General features: G+C 39.8%; 1 protein-coding gene across 1 annotated transcript; it reads right to left on the reverse strand.

Annotated features, from left to right (window-relative positions):
* Positions 1 to 4872: 4872 nt before the first annotated feature.
* On the reverse strand, positions 4873 to 11239 carry LOC106581990 (transmembrane protein 182). Its single transcript, XM_014164601.3, has 5 exons — positions 10763 to 11239; positions 8281 to 8413; positions 5926 to 6024; positions 5590 to 5727; positions 4873 to 5375 (listed from the first exon to the last, which is right to left on the reverse strand). The coding sequence occupies exons 1-5, from the start codon at positions 10919 to 10921 to the stop codon at positions 5149 to 5151; spliced, it is 756 nt and encodes a 251-aa protein (XP_014020076.1). The 5' UTR covers positions 10922 to 11239; the 3' UTR covers positions 4873 to 5148.
* Between the last annotated feature and the right edge of the window lie 5856 nt (positions 11240 to 17095).

A 17095-nucleotide genomic window follows, 5' to 3' on the forward strand; every position in this document is an offset into this window, starting at 1 on the left:
AACTTTTGTCAATCTCCATCAGATGACACTCCTAGGACATTATGTTATACAATACATGCATTTTTTGTTCCATCAAGTTCATATTTATATCCAAAAACAGCATTTTACAGTAGCGTGAAATTCAGATTTTTTTCTTCTCTGAAATGCTTCCGGTGAACATAACAAAATTACTATTCGAAAACATTGGTAAATTATAATATTGTCATTCAAAGAATAATATATTATCATCTCGTAATTGCTACCGAATGGCCAGATCTCAAAATAACTTTACTGGGAAATCACATTTTGCAATAAACGGGGTGCTATGCTAAGAACAACAGGCTATGCTATACAGTTAGCATCATCTAAAATCGATAATAACATTGTAAATACCCCCTTACCTTTGATTATCTCCATCAGAAGGCAGGATCCCAGGTCCGGAAGGCATTCCAGGTCCGGAACAAATGTGGTTTCTTTTGACAAAGTTCATAATTTATGTCCAAATAACACCAAGTACTTAGCGTTCATTATGCTCCCACAAAACGTGGTGTGGGGCTGGTAAAATCACGCCGAAAAGCTAAAAAAACCTAGTAAATAATCTATTTATGTTCGTTCAAACATGTCAAATGTTGTTTAGCATTAATCTTTTGGTCCATTTTTAACGTTAAACATCAGTAATATTTTCACACAACCTATCCTATGTCTAGATAAAAAATGATGACAAACTCACGTCTCTCAGATTTATGCGCAGGCGCAAAAAAATGAAGTGATGACATGTCAACTTCCTTGGATTCTAATTTGCTCTCTGTTTATCATAGACGCTTCAAACAACTTTATAAAGATCGTTGACATCTAGTGGAAGCCGTAGGTGTTGCGAAATGAATCCTTTCTCACTATGGTATCTATAAAACAATGACACTAAATAGTACAGTCACAAAATCCACATTTTTCACAGGTTTTTGCCTGCAATATGAGTTTTGTTATACTTACAGACACCATTCAAACTGTTTTAGAAAATTCAGAGTGTTTTCTATCCGAATGTGTTAATAATATGCATATCCTAGCTTCTGAGTTGGTGTAGGAGGCAGTTAAAAATGGGCACATATTTTTTTCAAAATGTCTCAATACTGCCCCCGAGCCCCAACAGGTTTAACCACAGCAAAGCTATTGTGGCAGTTTACCCAACACTTTGTATGAGTTAAAAACTAATGGTGTAGCCTACTCATATTATTATATTTGTTTCCAATTGATGTAATCCATTAAATACAACTGTCTTTAAAAGAAAATTGTCTGATATGGTCATTCCTTATTATTATTTTTATTTTTTATTTCACCTTTATTTAACCAGGTAGGCCAGTTGAGAACAAGTTCTCATTTACAACTGCGACCTGGCCAAGATAAAGCAAAGCAGTGCAACAAAAACAACACAGTTACACATGGGATAAACCAATGTACAGTCAATAACACAATAGAAAAATCTGTATACAGTGTGTGAAAATGAAGTAAGGAGGTAAGGCAATAAATAGGCCAATAGTGGCGAAGTAATTACAATTTAGAAATTTACACTGGAGTGATAGATGTGCAGATGAGGATGTACAAGTAGAAATACTGGTGTGCAAAAGAGCAGAAAAACAAAAACAAATACGGGGATGAGGTAGGTAGTTGGTTGGTTGGATGGGCTATTTACAGATGGGCTGTGTACAGCTGCAGCGATCGGTAAGCTGCTCTGACAGCTGACGCTTAAAGTTAGTGAGGGAGATATAAGTCTCCAACTTCAGTGATTTTTGCAATGCGTACCAGTCATTGGTAGCAGAGAACTGGAAGGAAAGGCAGCCAATGGAGGTGTTATCAAGATGGGGGTAAATAAAATGTCCCAGGACAGTCCATATTTGAAATGTGTAACTAAATCAGGTAAATCATTGAGTTAAGCCTAAAAATCTATATTTTTTTATCAACTGAAAATGTAGTCTATAAAGTTATTTTGAATGGCTTATATTATTTTGTCATTTAAGTTAAATGTTTGATCAAAAATATAGGCTACTACTTCTATATTATTTTGCTCAAATAAATATTTTTTACCTTCATCACCAGCATTACGGTTTCCTATGCTACTGATAGGTCGATTTCACTGGGGGCGGGAGTAGAGAATCTAGACCAGCTGTCTGGTATCATAATCACTTGACATAGTAACGAGAGATCAACTGATCTAATGGTTCATCCTTGTGGGGTTTTTTCTTTGCAATCAAGCTTAGTTTAGCTCGCAGGTGCATTTCATCTCCTGTTAGTAGCGTTTTAAGAAATCCAGCTGTAACCTGCAAGAGTGCATCAAGTTCCGCCTGTTAGTTGAAATCGACGATCAGAAAATGAAATGTGTGATTTCAAACTCACTCGAAAACACAGCTCTTGATTTAAAGAACACATTTACACACACCATACACATAACGATATCCCCAGAAACTAGAAATAATAAAACCTCTGAGCAACAACAATAACATGATTGAAAGGAATGGGAAGGAATGATGAGAGCCATTATAGACTGTAGCCTAAACATGGCTCTGACCTGGGGATGATAACCAGATGCCAGACAACCCTTCCTCTAAAGTAAGGCTATCATCTCTCTCTTTTTCCCCAGACAGAGGGCCACTTTCTATCCCTAGGGATGTAGAGGAAGGGCTGGTGAAGCTCCCCAAAATATTAGGCATGTTAGTGATAGGAGCCACGATGCACGACGCTGTCACTGAATGTGGAGGCATAAAGAAACAACGTACCTGGATAGTTCCAATGATGGATGTAATGTAATTCACCAACAGGCTCAGCAGAATGAGCTGAATAGTACGGGACGCTCTTCTCTTCATCAGGTTCCCTCCCTCGTTCTCTCCCTGTCCCTCCTTCCCTCCATCCCCTATACCAAACCTGGCCACCACCCTCAGGATGGACACACAGTAGAAAAAGTCGATTGGCCAGTGATTGCGAAAAGGCAAGCGTTGATTATCATGCCGCCTATCAAGCCTATCACAACACAGAGGACGAGGGACATCAGCCAAGCCAGAGGCACACACACTGCACTGTACCTCAGAGGCCTGTACTTCAGGTAGACCAGTGGGTGAACCATCGCCAGCTAGCGCTCTACACAGATCAAGTCCTGGAGCAGAGGGCGACCGACAGTGACCAAGCCGAACATGTAGCTGCTAAATTGGAAGATGGTCCTCTTTTGATGAAGAGGTAGTTGAAGACGGTAAATGGAGAGAGAAGGCAGAAGAAGAGCTTCGTGACAGCCAGGTTGAGGGCAAACTCACATTTCAAGGAATCTTCCAACCAGGATCTCTGGAAAAGTTACCAGAATTGTAAAACCGTACCTAGAAGTCACATTATGATGACTTGCAAAGTGATGTGTAATTCCTGTTGGAATCCAACCAGAACATCCAGCTGTTGGAATTGTTATTCACCTGCAACTTGCATTGCGAATGAGGTTAGAAACATTGAGACTACGTAAACCATTCTAGAAACAGGTGCAAAATACTAACGCACTGATTGGATTAGTTTAGAAAAACAAACATTATTTATCTTTGTGTAACATAACATTCATTTATCAATCTATCAACATACACTCAAAAACACACATATTAAAACATATTTTTCAACCAACCTGCAATAGATACTTTTGGGAAATATGATAATGATGGGCATGGTTTTGGTTCAAAGTCATTTCTATGAGTTTCAGGCCCCTGTATTAACATAAAACTAGGCCCTCAAAATAAGGCCTTATGAACTACGTACAATATTGCGTTAGATAAATATATAATTATTTTTTAGAGAACATATTCACTTTAGGCTCTCACTGGATAAAGTCTACAGAACAAAGAAAATGGATGAATGCAACAATGAAGTCTCTGTCACTAACAAATACAGTCATGGGTGGTAACTCAAAAAAGGTAGTCTGGAAAATATTCAAATAAGGTTTTACACTAAGTAGTGTGTTAATTTAACACTAGTTCCAGTGTGTAGAATAAAATGGCAACAAAAAAACACATTCATGAAACAAATGTTATCAATTTATTTGTGTTTTAAACTGCATGTAGTCATTTCATTACAGTGTCTACTATTTACAAAGCAAACAAATACTTTAGCAAAACATTTTAACCAGCGCTGCATATGTCCACTCAATCAGAAATCGTCTTTACATTTCTATCACGCAATATGTAACGCTTCAGCGATCCAGATTGAATAGAGCCCCTAATCTTGATTTCTATACCTTAATTCTAACGCTTCACACCGCATGCTTATATAATGGTAAGGCATTCACATTTCTCTCAAAATGTGTTAATAATTGAAAAAGGAATACACATGTATTATATTTATAAAGTGGTAATCAAATCTATAGAGAAGCATATAAAGTGACGTGTTCACCCTTCATTTATGTTAAAGCACACCTCAACACACTCAGCAAATGACAGTAGCAGCCTTCTAAAACCATTTGACTAAAAATACAAATTCAAAGAGAAAGAATTCAACAAACAAAACATCCTATACCATAGTCATTCCCAACTCGCTGCTATGGCAACATGTGACATGTGACCGCCGACAACCTGTATAAGCAAATCACCAACAGCCGCCACCACAGTTCAACCAACCAATCCTGTGTCTCTCAGTAGTGTAGGTGTCAGGTGAAGAGCATGTAGTGATGGGGGACTGAGGCGTTGGCTGTGTCTCAAATGGTACCCTATTCCCTATAGAGGCTCTGGTGAAAGTAGTGCACTAATATGATGGTATAGGGTGTCATGTTGGGTGGAACTCTGTCAAACACTTGCAGTGACTGAAACATGTCATTGTAACCTGTCAAATCAGTGACATCGCGGAGTTCAAAGAAGTCCCATTCCATTTCTGGATGATTGACAGAACACAGAGATTTCCGACACATTCTTGAAGTTACAGAGCAGGTTTGGGGTCAATTCCTTTTCAATGAAGTCAACTCAGGAAGTAAACTGAAATTCAAATTCCAATTTACCTCAATACTTAGCTATGAGACATTTTTTTAATTGGAATTTCATTTTACTTTTTCAATTAAACAAATTGAAATGGGTATGGCCCCAACCGTTGCAGCGTTCCGGAAGGCTCAGCGCCCCGCCCTCTACCATGGGCATCATCACACTCTTGCCACAGCGACACCAATCAGTGGTACTGCATCTGTACGGACCGGCCAATGAGGAGGAAAAGGAGTCCTGCCAGCAGGCAGAAGGAGATGCCGACGGGGGCGAAGAAGAAGGACAGGCCGTAGTGGATGGTGAGGTCAAAGGTGGGACAAACAGAGGAGCGCTGGTGGTCCACGTAGACCTGCACCACATCCAGCACCTCCACCCACAGCACATACATCACCACCACTCCCAGAAGGAACAGAGCTGTGGGGAGGAAGAAGGGAGGGATAGGTGGGGTGAGAGAGAGAGAGAGAGCGGTAGCCTGTATCAGATTGGCTGCAGCAGGTATTTGTATTAGTGATGGTATTCATGAGCTCTTCATCTTCGTACATCCCTTCAACAGAGATAGGCTTGAGCACAACAGTTTATCTTAAATGTTGTATCCTAAAAATGATGATGATATAGGCCAATAACTCACCAGATGTCAGGAAGAGCACACCCCCAGCCTTATATAGACGGTGACTGGCAAATGGGGCAGCGCAGATGATGAAGAACCCACCTAAAACGACGGCAGCCACCCCAATTAGCATGAAGATACTCCAGAAGCCTCTGTAGACTGGACAATAGGAATGTCAATCATTGTTAGAACCATGGCAAACCAGTGAGCAACAGAATTATACTTTAATTTGAATACTCATACACAAGCATATGTGAACACTCACAATCTCAAAGTAGGCTACATGGCAATGGCATATAAAATATGTATATACACACACAGAGAGAGAGAGAGAGAGAGAGAGAGAAAAGCACTTACTGATTGCGGAGTCATATGCGGTGGCGTTGTGAGTCTGTTGAGACACAGGAAAGGGGAAGAGGTAGGCGTGTGTGCAGACTTTAGAGTGGGGCTGATTGGCTAGGGAGAGACAAACAGGCCCATTGTTAGATACATTAAATTATATCACATTATAGAGCTAATAAAAAAAAGCAATAGGTTGTGGCACTGGCATTAGCAAATATCCTCTCCCCATCAAGGGCCCTTATATTACAAAGACAGCATATACTAGTAGGATCAATACAGAGACTAAGCTGGCATAGTCTTCAGGTTTTATCGAATGCATTACATTTGATAATTGAATTAAATGTAATCTAATTTGTATTCTTAAAACTTTCTTTTTATCTATTTATCTATTTATCTTCCTCCTCTCTCCCTCTCTCCTCTGCCCTGCGGAATTCAGCAGACCCTCGCCAGGTCGTTCCCTGAGCTTTAGGGTGTTTGTGACAATGACCCTCCCTGGATGTTCCCTATTAGAGATTTTCAACACATCTCATCAGATGAAAAGGACTTGAATAACATCACATGATACAGCCTTTCCATAGAGTCACATGACATAACATCTCATGATAGGAGTCTCATACTACGTCAAAGCATCAGAGGTCACATTCGATAAACAAGTGATTTACCTTAATGACTTTCATGAACTGTTTGCATTGTTCTACTGTCCCTGTACTGGCCCAAATGTAGATGAAAGAAAGTAATAGGATAGAGTGAAAGAGAGTGAGAGTAGAGAATGGAGAGGTAGGGTCTAAAGCTTCAGTCATATGTGTTTCCCAATATCCAAACATGCATATAAACACATGCGTTGTACATGCCTACTAAAAAGCATTGGGGCTGTTACACACTTTGTCTGAGTATACAAACCAGCATATTGTGCATGGCCAAAACCCCAGTGTTATACTTAATACAAGTACACAGGAAATTGGCCAGTGTTACCTAGTGTAAAATGGTGTTGGTAGTCTCTTTTATTAATGTCCCTAACCCTGACAGTCATTCTGCATGCAGCTTGCGGGGGAATAAAAATTCCAACTGTTGGTTGCTCTGGCTGAATTCCAATATGAATTACATGCCAGCATAATTTGACTTGCAGACCGCATGAGGCCTGTAAACCATGAGGTTCCTAACATCACTGTGATATGGTAACACTTGATCATCAAAGTAAGGCCTTGTAATATATGTAATGCATTTTCAAAAACAGTTTAATTAGTGATAACATTCACTTACAGTCAAAACTCACTCGGTGAAGTCCAAAGGACTGAAGATGAATGAATTCAATAACCATGTCTCTGTTAATGTCACGACTTCCGCCGAAGTCGGCTCCTCTCCTTGTTCGGGCGGCGTTCGGCTGGTCGACGTCGCCGGCTTTCTAGCCATCGCCGCTCCATTTTTTTCATCGTTCCATTTGTTTTGTCTTGTTCCCTGCACACCTGGTTTACATTCCCTAATCACACTGCATGTATTTATTCCTCTGTTCCCCCCCCCATGTCTTTGTGTGAAATTGTTTTTGTCGTGTTTTGTGTTACGCGCCAGGCTGGGTTTTCCCCTGTATTCCCATGGTATTTCACAAAGCATGTTTAATTGTTAAACATTTGCTTATTTTTGTGACTGTTTCGCGCCTTGCACTTTTTACCTTTTGCTGGAGGTTTTCACGCAGTGGCGTCTCTCTGTTTTATTGCCTCTGCCTAAATAAAGTGTGCGCCTGTTCATAACTCTCTGCTCTCTTACACCTGACTCCTCCACCAGTAGCGCACAACCTTGACAGTTACAAACAAATGTAGTCATGGGTGGTAACTCTACAATTCACTTGAAAAGGCAAGGCACACTGGGAAATGATATTGGAGGCATGGCTTAGTGGGCGACGTGGCTTTCGATTAGTTATTTTTAGCCAACCGTAAGTGGAAGTGTTGTATCAATTTTAGTGGTCTATGTCTATGTTTTCAGCAATGTAGTCATTTGAAATGGTTACCTAAGCGCATGTAGCAATCAAAACATCTTAATATTATTGTAATGTCCTTAACCCAACACTGAGTGACCTCATCAAGAGATATAGACTTCTTGGTGTAATGGTTAAAAATACTATATGAGGTGTTATTGCTTTCACCATTGGTGTAAACTATATACACTTCCTAGTATTAAAAATAGCATATGAGGTGTTATTGCATCACATTGAAAGTGTTAATTCACACTATTGAAAGTGTTAATTCACACTGTTGAAGTGTGACAGCGTCAGCACTAAGCACAGTGTTCATTTCATATTTTAAAAGTGTGGACCCATATAGACACTTGCCCAGTGTTAAATTTAACAGAATTTGCAGAATATGTTATCTGACTTACTGATCCAGAACTTCAAGAGGGTGTCATCGTCCAGGTTTCCCCCAAAGGAGCATCTCCAGAAGAAGCCCTCGTGGTAGAAGGTGGTGTCTGGGGGGAACCCCATACCGGGTTCCACGAGAATCATGTCACCACGCTGAGGGAAGATAATAATAATAGTAACACATTAGTAGAACACTCCATCATAAGTCCTTCATATTATAGCCATAACAATGACATAATAACGTCATAAAAAGTCTTAGTCGTCTTCACATTTTGCCCAGTATTTTCTTTTCTAGCATTAGCCATAATGTCATGTATTATGTCGTACCTTGCCAACTGGTTCACATAAATGTTGTCATAGTATATGGTGCTAGTGCTACACTTGCTGACTGTAAGGTCAAGGGTCACGCTAAGGGAGCACCTTTAGCTTCCTGTGGGGTTGTGGGAAGTGTGTTGAGTCAGAACCGAGAGTCCTTTCTAGCTAGAACAGCTGCTTTCATTCACCCTTTCTCTCCTATTCCCAATGTCTCTCTTTTGCTCTCTCTCTCTCTCTTTTGCTCTCTCTCTCTCTCTCTCTGTCTCTCTCTCTCTCTCTCTCTCTCTCTCTCATATAACACTGAGGATATGTCTATGTGCAATAGTCTTTAACAATACTACAACATGGGTACGTAGTGTATGTAGTTTGATAGTATGGATATCATGCAGACATTCCTTTGTCATTGCTCATTGTGAGGACCTGGATCTGCTGTCGTGAGTGATATTTGATATTCAGCTACATATCAGTGTGGTGTTGTAAATACTGACGTTTGTATTTCTATCACTCAGGAATCCAACGTGTCTCATTTGCTGGATGGTTGCAGAGCAACTGCATTAAACAGTGTCTGGTTTCACTAGCAGCCCCTAGGGAGGCATGCATACTGTAGAGGGGTGCGACTTTCGCTAGGGACGGGGTGAACATGTCCCCCACACATTCTGAAATTGCATTTTTGTCCCCCCCAGTTTTATCATAATTGTTGTTGTTTTTTAAACTGCGACTGTGTGCTTTAGCCCTCTGATGTCTTCAACAGACTGACAGCGTCATTGCATCTATGCTGCATAATAATATCTTCAGTCAAACTTTTCATTATGTAATCGAAAATTGTGAGCAACAAAAGTTCAACATTCACCTTTTGCTACTCTTTCTGCCAAGTCAACTCCTACAATTTCATGCACACATTGGATAAATCCAACATACGCACCACACAGAACACACTGCAACTTCCTCTGCAACACAATGCTGCAAGGCAAACGCAGCGTTCCATGGGAAATGAATGTACTTCTGGTGTACCAAAACGCAATGACGCTGTCGGTGTAATCGAGGCTGTTTGACCAGGCAGCCAATGTTTTTCTAAAGCCAATGAGGCATGTTGAATTAGTTTTCTTCCTATGAATTTGTCTCTAGTATTTGAACGGTTTGAACAGTGACAAAACCACACATAATGACTGGGGAAAATGAATTGATCTTCTGCTCTAAGAAGGATGAAATACACAATGATGCTGGTGATCTTCCTTCTGCTTTCCTGAACCTGTCAATACCTCTCTGATGCATTTCAATCATTCAAGCATTCTCATTCAGACTTCAATTTGGCATTATCTGATTTGACATATCTTATTGTTATTTCTAAGGCCAGATTAAAAAGTATCATCAAATCATTTTTACACATTCGTTTCGGATACCCCCAAGTGTCCTAAAATAGAAAATAAAATAGTGTGATGGTCCATGTTAACACTATTTTAAAAGAAATATGTCTTAATAGGGCAGTAATATAATACAGGAAATGCTTTTCAGAGGAATTGACTGTAGGCTACTTCAGCATTGTAAAGGTCTGCCCCCCCCCCCCCACCCCTCCTCCCACACACACATTTTTGTTCTAGCCCAGCACCAACACAGCTGATGCAACTAATTATATAAACAGCAAGGCTTTGATTAGTGGAATCAGGTTTGACCTTGACCCCGTCACCACTTCCTCTACGGAGACTCCAACCAGAAAAGGAACAACTTTCCTTGACTTCTATGGTCTATAATCAGTCTTTGATCAGCTGATCCTCCCAGACTACCCAAACCCACCCTAACCCTAACCTCCAACCCCTAACCCTTAATTCAGCAAATAGAAACAAAACAATAGTCTTACACAATGTTACCCCCAATCTTACACCAATGGCTACCTTTTCGTCTCCTTTGTTTGTATTTTATGACCACTGATATGAAGAGAAAAGAGGACCAGGAAAAGGAACATCCCAGAGAGGCTACACCAAACCTTTCCTTACTTTCACCTGCTGTTTCCACCTGCTGTAGTGCTGGTTGTTTCAATGAAAAGTTATTACTTTGTCATTATTACATGATTATTACATAGGTAATAATTAGTGTACTATAGTATATACTAGGTAAATATTGGACTAAAATATTTGAAGTATAACAACAGACAATCTCATGACGGTAATCAGGAAGCTCCATGTTCCTTACCTCTATGGCAACGCCCCCAGGTCCTATGGTTCTGTTAGTTTCTTCGTCGCATGTCTCAGAGGCCAGGAGCCAGTAATCTGTCCCGAAGGAGAGGAGGACAAACATGGCTGCCAGAGCCCCGAACAGCCCTGAGAAGAACAGAGCCACACTCAGCTTCATGGTGCAGGACAGACCAGACACACAGTGCCACTGTATGGAGACCCTTGGCCCAATCAGCTAGCCCTGTATGTGCGTGTGTGTTCCTCTGAGAAGTCAAACACACTCTTTTCCCGCAGTCGGAGTGTGTCTGTCAATGCTGGGTCCACTAACACACTTCTATAGCTACGTGTGTATATTCCCAGTGTCCCAATATATTCCAAGCTGAGATTCTTTCTTCAAGATGGAATGTCACTATGCTGTGTATTGGTCTTATCCTGGCTCTTCTCTGTTTGTCTCTTTGTCTCTTTGTGGGCTGCTGAGAACGGGAATGGGCTGGGCTGGACTGGACTGGGCAGGAGCAGATAGTCAGGGAACTCACAGGGGCGTGGATCCCTCTCCCTGTGCTATTTTGGGGGGCTGATTGAAGGTGCCTGCTGCCCACACTCTCCTGACTGTCACAGGAGTGGTCTGGGGTTAGGTGGGGGGGTAGGGGTGGGGGGTCCAACACAGAAATATCTACCAGCAACTGGACACCCCCCACATGCACAAGAAAATCATAGAGGGAGGGGGTAAGCAGTGAGACTGAAACGTTGCCTCCCCCAAGTTAAAGCCCATCCACACACACACACACACACACACACACACACACACACACACACACACACACACCACACACACACACACACACACACACACACACACACACACACACACACACACACACAACCCCAAGCCACCGCCCCATGGTGGGATGTGGCGATAGTAGGTGGTGGGTATTGAAAACAGGATGCATCACTTCCATGGGATCCACAGTTGTCATCTGACTCCATGACAGCAGAGACAGAGATGATGTGAGGCCAAACTCTCTTAACTTCTCTGAGATCTGGCTGATAGAACGGCCAGGGCCTCCAATGTTTTATAACTCCACTGGCATCTGTACAGTTTAATTGGCTTGGCAGCATAGCCTACTGTAATTTAATATCACACGTAATACTTTAGCACAGTTATAGCAGTGAGTGACCCTTCTGATTGGAAATAAACAAAGTACTGAGCACTCTGAGTGTAGGATGGTGCAACATATTGGTAGTGGACTGAGTAAGTACCCCTATACACTTTAAAGCAATTTGAGAACTTGTAAAATCGCTGTATAAATAGAGAGCAGTATTACTCTATAAACAAAAACACATAGCTATTTTCCAACCAGTCTGTAGCCAATGGCCTGGCTGAGTGTGAGTGGAACTGAGCTTAGCTGGCTGCTCATTAGCATGTAACAGGGATATTTAGCACATTGCCCATAGAAACACACTGCCATACACGCACACACCACACACACTCACACACACCACACACACACAGGGATATTTAGCACATCGACAATAGAGGCACACAGCCTAATTAGCACAGTGCTGCCACTGAGGACACAGGAAGCCAACTATGGGCTTTTCTCTGCTTCTCTTTACTTTCCACTTTTATCTCCTCTCCTCTGAGATGGGAACGCAGATGTAGGATCTTAATTTAATCACTCTTTTGTTGCTGAGAGTTTTCCTGCACAGCAGGAAATGCAAACTTGTAGCATATTCTAGGTTTAAAAAGACTTCTAAAGTTTGTAATTTCCACTTTAAAATGTCAGACTTGATTTGCCCTAATGAAAAATGTATCAATCCCTACAAAAAATGTCCATGAATTATAATTCACATAATAATTCACATTTCCTGTTGCTGCAGGAATATTTTCCTGCTGTAGCAAACTGGCTCAAATGAAGATCCTACATCTATAAACAGATACTTTTATCCCCCATTACCCCTTTGAGAGTAACTGGAAAAAAACACCTACCAGCTCTCACAGTCTCACGTCAGAGTTAGACATTCATCCATGTTTCTCAAACGTCAAATTTCGAAGTTGTTCCAAACGTCAAATGTCGAATTGTTTAAGGTTAAGTTCCGGCATTAATTCCAAAGTTTAAAGTTTAGGGTTAAGTTCAGGCATTAACTACAAATTATTAAGCGTATGCATTAACTCTGAATGGTTATGGTAAGGGTTAAGGTTTGGTATAGGCTTAAAAAATATATATTTTTAAAAAAGCTATATAACTGGATATGAACTTGCAACCTTTGAAATCAGAAGTACATGCTTACATGCTTACAGCCATCCACCATCCATGTCCACAGTGTCCTAGCTAAAGTGAAACCTACTTAAAAAGGTACCAGAGCTCACTGTTCCCCCTAGTGGCCGGTCTGGGGATGTCATTCCCGACATCCTCAGACATTGAATACTGACTTGTATCGCAGTTTCCTGTGTTGAAGATGTTTCCTTAGTTTCGGGTTTGAAAATTAATATCAATAAGTCAGTCTTATTTCCACTCAAGGATTGTGTTTTACAGGAAGTATATGGTATCCCAATTAAAGATAAGGTTACTTATCTTGGAATTGTTATATGCAAGGATGAAAAACAAAAGAGTGAATTAAAGTTTAACCCCATGATTGAGAAAACAAAGAAGAAATTGAACCTCTGGTTGCTGAGAGATATTTCATTATACGGTCGGGTTTTATTGTCCAAAGCTGAAGAGTTATCCAGATGTCTCGTTGTCACTTGAATTATCCCCTGAAATTGTAACGGATAACATTCTTAGATAAGATTCTTTATCATTTTATTTGGATGAACAAGCCTCACTATCTACAGAAAGATATTCTCACTAATACCCAAGAACAAGGAGGTCTTGAGGTTTTAGATTTCAATACTCTAAATAATACTTTTTAAATAAATTGGATTCTGAAGTATATTAAGAACCAGAACAGTATTTGGAATGTCTTCCTTAAGTATTTATTTGACTCTGTTGGTGGTTGAGAATTTTTGCTTCGAGATAAATGTTGATGTTGATAAAATACCAATAAAATTGGCCAAATTCCATAAGCAGGCAATTTTAGCTTGGATGTTAGCGTATAAACACAATTTTTCCCCTCACAGATACTTTCTATGGAACAACAAAGATATACGATTTAAAAATGTCTCTCTTTTTTTCGTAACTGGTTTGAGAATAAAATTATTTTGGTTGGTCAGATACTGAATGAGAATGGATATCTACTCTCACATGGGGAATATCTTGATAAGTTTAAAATTCCAATAACCCCGAAAGAATATGCAATTGTTTTTGATGCGATTCCATGGGGGTTGTATTTCTTTTAAATTACTCTGTGGTTGATGTAAGTAACATAGATTTACATGAAAATATATTCATTGGCAATATTAACATCAAAGATAAATGTAGTAATAAACAGATTAAGAATATTGTTTGTGATACTACAATTCAATCAGCAAGATTATTTTGTCCAAATATCTATGGTGATATACAATGGGGGAAAGCATGGAAAATTGCTAACAAATATTGTATCAGTAACAAGGTACAGGAAGTTTCATTTAAAATGTTACATAGAATTTATCCTGTGAAACATGTTTTGGAAAGATTCAAGCTGAATATTGACTATAAATGTGATTTCTGTGGAATGGAGGAGACCATTTTGCATTTGTTTTTTGCCTGTATTTATAGTAGAATTTTTTGGATTGACATACTGATTTTTGATACAAAAAAAATAGTAACGGTTGTACTATTTAATGGTTTTGATATAAAGATTTATTTCAGAAATTCTGACATAGATGAAGATATAGTATATTTAATTCAACTGCAAATAATACTAGGTAAATTTCATATTCACAAATGCAAATGGTCTAATTCAGTAGTTTATGTCGGGGGGCTAGGGTCAGTCTGTTATATCTGGAGTATTTCTCCTGTCTTATCCGGTGTCCTGTGTGAATTTAAGTATGCTCTCTCTAATTCTCTCTTTCTTTCTTTCTTTCTTTCTTTCTTTCTTTCTTTCTTTCTTTCTTTCTTTCTTTCTTTCTTTCTTTCTTTCTTTCTTTCTTTCTTTCTTTCTTTCTTTCTCTCTCTCGGAGGACCTGAGCCCTAGGACCATGCCTCAGGACTACCTGGCATGATGACTCCTTGCTGTCCCCAGTCCACCTGGCCATGCTGCTGCTCCAGTTTCAACTGTTCTGCCTGCGGCTATGGAACCCTGACCTGTTCACCGGACATGCTACCTGCCCCAGCCCTGCTGTTTTCAACTCTCTAGAGACAGCAGGAGCGGTAGAGATACTCTCAATGATCGGCTATGAAAAGCCAACTGACATTTACTCTTGAGGTGCTGACCTGTTGCACCCTCGACAACTACTGTGATTATTATTATTTGACCATGCTGGTCATTTATGAACATTTGAACATCTTGGCCATGTTCTGTTATAATCTCTACCCGGCACAGCCAGAAGAGAACTGGCCACCCCTCATAACCTGGTTCCTCTCTAGGTTTCTTCCTATATTTTGGGCCTTTCTAGGGAGTTTTCCTAGCCACCGTGCTTCTACACCTGCATTGCTTGCTGTTTGGGGTTTTAGGCTGGGTTTCTGTACAGCACTTTGAGATATCAGCTGATGTAAGAAGGGCTTTATAAATACATTTGATTTGATTTAAACAATATGGCACTACTTTAACTAAAATGAAAAACAAAAAGGAAATTAAAACTTGTTATATTATTAATGAATATGATTTGTTTGTTTAGGATTCCTGCCAATGTAAATAGTTTGTATGTATGCTTGTTTGCATGTGACTATTCCTCTTTTGTTTGTTGATATTTGTTGATAACACAATTTTTTGAAAAATAAAAATAAAAAACTGACTTGTATCACAGGTGACCTGGCTGAAAAACACAGTTCAGGGGCAGAAAAATAACAAATAAGCACTTTGCACAGAAGCACAAAAGGAATAAAGGAATAAAGCAAGCAAGCCTAAGGTTGTTTGTTGTTGTGAGAGCCATGGTCTGATAAGCTGAGAGATTTCCAGTGGGTCTCTTTGATCCCTCTGTGTCACTCTCCAGAGAGATGGAGATAAGAGCACATCATACTGTTACTTTATTACATCCTTGGTGCTGAGTGACTAGTGCTTTTTGATGTCGGTTCGGGTTTTGGTTCGATTATTCAAAAATAATCACGGTTTTCGATTTTGGTTTCGATTATTTGGGTTGAATGCTGTATTATTTGATTACTTTATTATTTAATTCCAAGTCATCATCTCATCTTTAATGGCGCTACTGCCTATGCTGTCTGACAAAATCACTATTTGGTAGTTCTTCAAAATAAATAAGGCACACTTGTAATTAATTACATGTTAAGTCATTTAGCAGACACACTTATCCAGAGTGACTAGGGTTAAGTGTCTTGCTCAAGGGAACATAAACTGATTTTTCACCTAGTCACCTCGGGAATTTGAACCAACGACTTTTCGGTTACTGGTCTAACGCTCTTAACCGCTAGGCTACCTGCCACTGAATGCCGACTATCAATCACTTAGATCATGCATTTTCAGTTAGAGATACCTTGCGAAGCAACAGCTGCTCTCTATATCCCCTTACAATCGTGCATTATGCTCAACACATATCACTTCAAACACACCAACAGCGTTTTGCATTTTGGTACACAAGAATTACATTATTTTCCAATGAAACGCTGTGTTTGCCTAGCAGCATTGCGTTGCAGAGGCAGTGCGTTTGGTGTGGTGCATATGTTGGATTTATCGAACGTATTCGTCAAACGTAGATGGCTTGACAGAAATGGTAGCAGAAGGTGAATGTTGAACTTTTGTTGCATACATATCCAGATGATGCTGCATACTATTTTTTGCGCAATGACGCTGTCGGTGTGGCAGACGAAAAGAAGCACAGACCGGACAAGTAGATGCCCAATGAATTGTGGTCATTGTAGTCAAATACAACGTTTTATGCGCTAAACTATGTGGAATATTGGCCTGTTGGAAACTACAACTCCCTACTACATCGCACAGTTATGGCTGGATCTGATCGATCTCCAGAGAAACTGTGAAATGAGCGCATTGAGCTCACAGATAAAAACGAATGAAATGGAATTCAAATAATTTAACCGATGTTGGTCAATTAGTTGTTTAAAAACCAAACAATAACTGAAATTTTGGTTAACTGCCAGCACTATACATCTGTTACTGTATACTGTTACTTTATTACATCATATTGTTACTATATTACATCATACTGTTACTTTATTACATCATACCGTTACTTTATTATATCATACTGTTACTATATTACATCATACTGCTACTTTATTATATCACATTGCTA

The sequence above is a fragment of the Salmo salar genome, chromosome 21 (assembly GCF_965601325.2).
Source record: "Salmo salar chromosome 21, fSalSal1, whole genome shotgun sequence".
Classification (NCBI taxonomy): domain Eukaryota; kingdom Metazoa; phylum Chordata; class Actinopteri; order Salmoniformes; family Salmonidae; genus Salmo; species Salmo salar.

Excerpts from the sequence above, each read along its gene's own strand:
- LOC106581990 (XM_014164601.3), bottom strand. The coding sequence starts at position 10,921 with ATGAAGCTGAGTGTGGCTCTGTTCTTCTCAGGGCTGTTCGGGGCTCTG. Across the intron at positions 8,414-10,762 it reads CTGGGGGCGTTGCCATAGAG|CGTGGTGACATGATTCTCGT; the intron begins GTAAGGAACATG and ends ATCTTCCCTCAG. Across the intron at positions 6,025-8,280 it reads CCTCTTGAAGTTCTGGATCA|CCAATCAGCCCCACTCTAAA; the intron begins GTAAGTCAGATA and ends GTCTCTCCCTAG.